This window comes from Ruditapes philippinarum, unplaced genomic scaffold (genome assembly GCF_026571515.1).
Source record: "Ruditapes philippinarum isolate M1 unplaced genomic scaffold, ASM2657151v2 ctg11495_1_1_1_1, whole genome shotgun sequence".
NCBI lineage: Eukaryota > Metazoa > Mollusca > Bivalvia > Venerida > Veneridae > Ruditapes > Ruditapes philippinarum.
Window position 1 is genome coordinate 25,557 of NW_026862947.1, and position 5,237 is coordinate 30,793.

At 31.9% G+C, this 5,237-nt stretch overlaps 1 protein-coding gene across 1 annotated transcript; it reads right to left on the reverse strand.

Moving 5' to 3' along the window:
* Positions 1–805: 805 nt before the first annotated feature.
* On the reverse strand, positions 806–4,945 carry LOC132720713 (uncharacterized). The gene is made up of 3 exons (XM_060704898.1): positions 4,785–4,945; positions 4,003–4,184; positions 806–3,057 (listed from the first exon to the last, which is right to left on the reverse strand). Exons 2-3 carry the CDS (start codon positions 4,177–4,179, stop codon positions 2,914–2,916), a joined length of 321 nt encoding a protein of 106 aa, XP_060560881.1. The 5' UTR covers positions 4,180–4,184; positions 4,785–4,945; the 3' UTR covers positions 806–2,913.
* Between the last annotated feature and the right edge of the window lie 292 nt (positions 4,946–5,237).

A 5,237-nucleotide genomic window follows, 5' to 3' on the forward strand; every position in this document is an offset into this window, starting at 1 on the left:
AAAGGAGCATGCTCTACTTTTATCCCCAATTTGTGATTATATATAAAGGAGCTAGCTCTAGTTTTATCCCAAGTTTGTGATTGTGTATCAACGAGCATGCTCTCATTTTATTCCCAGTTTGTGATTATGTATCAAGAAGCATGCTCAAGTTTTATCCCCAGTTTGAGAAGCATGCTCTTGTTTTACAGGTATCCCAATTCAGTCGGTAACTGGAGTGCGGGTGACTCATACTTGCATTCTAGGTAACACACTGCATGTATAGGAATGCAATTTAATTCTTGATAAATGTTGATTAGAAAGGTCTGCAAACTATGATTCAATATCAAATTGTAGCATTTACTTGACTTTGATCGAGGGGTAGTTTTTACCTTTCTTTGATAGAATGGTTGGGTTATGATCTAATTATAGCATTTACCTATAAACATTGTTGCAAATTATCACACAGTTACCACAAGTAATTATCTTCCTGAGATAATTCAGAACTGCATCATACAACAGAAGACAGCCTCAAAACTATTTCCATATCTCAAAACAATTATCTCTTCAATTAACTTCCTGTATGTTTTTTTTTTCTATTTATAATGCAGATATAAGTACATGTATCTTTTCTGTTATTTTTAATTTGTTGATAACATTGTGACCTCTACCTGTACCATATACTTATATGTCAATACTGCGGTTAAACTGTGGTTATAACAGGAACAAAGGGAAAATAAAGTGGTGTCCTCAAGTGACAAGATTTTTTATATATTAAACACATACAGATGAAATTTCTAATTTGCCATATTTTATAATGCTTATTCAAGTCAGCCGTAGCTTTCACCTTTCTTCAAAGGCATTAAATTCATGTATAATTATTTGAACAAAACAAAGGAAAAAATGCCTTCTGTGGCGTTGTGTGCCATCTACCATGTTATTCTAAACTCATATACATGGGGTATATATTCCGCCGTCTGCTTCTACAGGAAGTAATATCTAGTACAAGAATAATAATGCGCTGCTGAGTTTCCACTAGAACAGTGTCCCCAACATGGCAGGCATTGTTTCTTGTTCCTGCATAATTATTAAACTAGTATTTACAATAGTTTGAAACAGAAATTTCAAAAACGCACATTTTTTTTGCATAATTATATTTATTTTTTTCAGTACCACTTTTTCAAGTAGAGTATGACTTTACAGCCTAAATGATATTTTTTGAAGCTTGCCACTCATTCTTAAAGTGGATTGATCTACAATGGGCACATTTTCCATGAGAAATGCATCATTTGAATATTCTTATAAAATACTGCTTGAAAATTTAGATTGAACATATATATAATATGATGAATAATAATATGTTTATATTGTTCAATAACAAATTATTATGTGCTGTGTAAATATGTTTTTTGTTTTTTTGTTTTTTTTGGAACCACGTTTAAGGCCCGTTTATTTAAGAAAAAATAATACAATACAAGTAAACAAACCATGATAACTTTAGTATTTTCATTGACATGTAAATAATTAAAAAAAAAAAATATAATGTAATGTAAGTATATGTTATGTATCTCGCACCTGCAAATAATATCTACAATTTTGTGCTTTGTTGTTATGTCTCATACTAAATAGTATAAGCGTTATTGTTATATTACAGACCCTTACTTATAGACCAATTCACTTTAAAGCTTGTAAATGACATTGTTTTAACCATGTAAACTCATCACCTACAGGCTGTTAAGATAACATTTTTTAGCTCTATTATAAATGCTAGATGGTCCTGTAAAATTTGCAATAATAGGTGAAACAAGAGCTGTCGGTAGGACAGCAACGCTCGACTATTCTTAGTGCTTGATAGTAAAAAAAGCCTTGATTAAAAGGTAAAATTTTCTAAGTAAAGAAAAAGGCAAATTTTTTCTTTAAATCCATATTACAGTTAAAGGCCTTGGAGAGAGTCCTATTATGCTCTAAAAGAAGAGTATAAAATTTCAACATGTTTCAAAGCCTTATGTCAATCAATTTTGAAAATATTTGAGGTATTGCAAAAACTTTAATGTAAATTCTAAGTCAAAAAAGGGGCATAATTCTGTCAAAATGCTTGATAGAGTTACCTCCTCCTGTCTACAGGTTGGGGTCATGATGGTGAATAAGTGTGAAAGTTTCAAAGCCATATGTCAATGGACTTTGAAAATATTTGAGGTATTACAAAAACTTTAACGTAAATTCTAAGTCGAAAAAGGGGCATAATTCTGTCAAAATGCTTGATACAATTATCTCCTCCTGTCTAGATGTTGGGGTCATGATGGTGAACAAGTGTGAAAAGTTTCAAAGCCCTATGTCAATGGACTTTGAAAATATTTAAACTATTACAAAAACTTTAACGTAAATTCTAAGCATAATTCTGTCAAAATGCTTGATAGAGTTACCTCCTCCTGTCTACATGTTGGTGTCATGATGGTGAACAAGTGTGCAAATTTTCAAAACCATAATTATGTGAATGGACTTTGAAAATATTTAAACTATTACAAAAACTTTAACGTAAATTCTAAGTCGAAAAAGGGGCATAATTCTGTCAAAATGCTTGATAGAGTTACCTCCTCTTGTCTGCATGTTGGTGTCATGATGGTGAACAAATGTGCAAAGTTTCAAAGCCATATGTCAATGGACTTTGAAAATATTTAAACTATTACAAAAACTTTAACATAAGTGGTTACGCTGACGCCGACGCTCGGGTGACTACAATAGCTCTACTTTTTCTTATCGAATAGTCGAGCTAAAAAGGATATAAAAAAATTTAAGTTACAGGATCTTTAGCTATTTATAAGCATTAATATCCTCCATCTGTCTTGAAATGTAATGTCTATTTATATAATTTCTGTCTCACTCAGTCATGTACATCACAATTTTCTTGTACACATATATATTAACCTAAGTCACTTGTCACATGTCATCTTCTAGCTCTTGAAGAATTTGTAAATTGATATCGTCTATTTCCCCAGCTGATATCTTACTTGACAAGTTGATATCACCTGTGATATCTTCATCAATTGCCTCGGAATCTGGCTTGTCATCTAGCTCGTTTACCTGAAAAAAATTTAAAACAGGTATGTGTATATTAGGAAAGCTGTAAAGAGCTGATCCCTCAAGTGTGATGTACCGGTAAATAAAAACAAATAATTTAAAACCACAGACTCTAGTTTTGTAAAGTTTGGCCCCGTGTTCACAAAGATATAAGGATCAGGATCAAGGTCAGGATCAAACTAAAAACCCAAATATTCTCAATTATTTATCCTCATATATTAAATAGTTAATATTAACATGATAAAACTGGACCTGAAAAAGCATGTTTATGAAATTTTAGAATAAATTTAATGTTATTTTTAAACGACATGGGCATTTTAAAGTTGATCCAAATAATGATCTTGATCCTAAAATTGTTCCTTATTTTGATCTGATTATTTTTGTATTTGTTTTGTTATTCATTGATCTAATCCCAAAATATGTTTGTTTCTTCACAAATCAGCAATTGTTTATATTTTGAATATGTACCATTTAATTCTAGCAAAATACGATATATCATTTGATCCTGATCCTGATCTTTTCTTAGTGAACATGGGGCCTGGTTATAAGAGAAACTAGAAAGCCAAACATTTCTTAGTCCAAAAACATTTTTCAACCTTTTTATATATATATTTCTTTATTTGGGTTTGACGCTGAACTAACATAGCATAAGTCATTATGGCAACTTTCTAGCTTAACTGGTGGAGGAAGACCGCAGGTGCCCTTCTGTGCATTATTTCAAGCATTAACAGGCACCTGAGTAAAATCAGCGACATTCTGTAAGCTAGATAGATAGCTTACTCACATATAAGAATACAAAGTCCCAGTTGAGATCCGAGCCCACAGTGGTGAGAGGCAAATGTTTTTAAATCAACAATCTTAACCACTTGGCAACAGACATTAGAAGTATATGCAACAATTTGATCTGCAAAAAGTAATCTTTGAAGTCTTTTAAACTAAATTTCATACCTTAATTAATTGATCATCAGGTATATTGTCGCACTTGAACTCTGGTTTAGTTGTGTCTATTTCCACCATAGTTTTACCATTACCCAGTACAATTAGGAGTACTTTAGAGAAGGCATTTTCTATTGCACGCTGGTGACATAGTTTCTTACATCTGCATGTAGCTTGGATTCTACTCATTGGATCTGGAAAAAATTTACGAAATAATTAATATGTACATGTTTGATCTGAAATAAGGCCATCATTTTCATAAAAATAAGTAACAATCTTTATATCAAAGTATAAAAAATGTTCATATTTTATCATTATTGCTCTGAAAACAAACAGTTAGCTTTTCCACCAACAAGAAATACTTTTTTTATTATACTATATATATGTCACAACAGTGGTCCGAAAAAATCCTGGTACCTAGAATGCCCGGGTTTGTATATCAATGATTATTCTGTCAAACAGGAGAGAGCCAATAATCTGAAATTTTGCCCACAAGTTATTGGTATAGGCCTTCATCAAATGGAACATTAATTTCGAAAAATTATTTTCAGGCCCGTCTAGACAAAATAACCTCAGTGGGGTCCTTTAATATCAAAGTACATAAATCAAGGTACCAACAGTTCAGAGCTTATAACAACACTTCTTTGGCTCTACACTGGTGGCAAAGAAAGACTAATCACTTCCAGTTATCTGCAAGCTCAGGTTTAAAAGTTGACCATGAAAAATTTTAAATGTGGATGTAAGACATCTGACTCAGCAAAGGTAAAAAACTACATTTATTTGTACATTATTACCTGCTTTAGTAAATGTTTCCTGCCATACTCCAATCCCATCAGTTTTTAAATCTAGCACCTTCAGTTCTATAAGACATACATACTTCACAGCCCTGATATTTTCTGTTTCCTCAACATTGTCTTTATCTTCAAATAACTACAAAAGTAAAAAAACATGTCAAAGTTTAATTATGCAGGGTTTTGAAATACTGATACATTGGTCTATGAAAATAAAAAAAACACTTACATGATATAGTCTAGATCAGAGAGGGGGGTTCTAAGTGCATTAAAGGTCCACTAATAACTTATGTAGAATCTGCTAGATAAATATCTGAATTGTATGAATATTAAGAGTGAGAGCCTTAAATCAAGCACTGGTCAGAGAAACCCATAATGGCTGCCAAGATGGCCGCTAAAAATACAAAAATACCATTTTCTCTCAAGTAATTAATTTTTGGCAGTTAAAATTGCTGC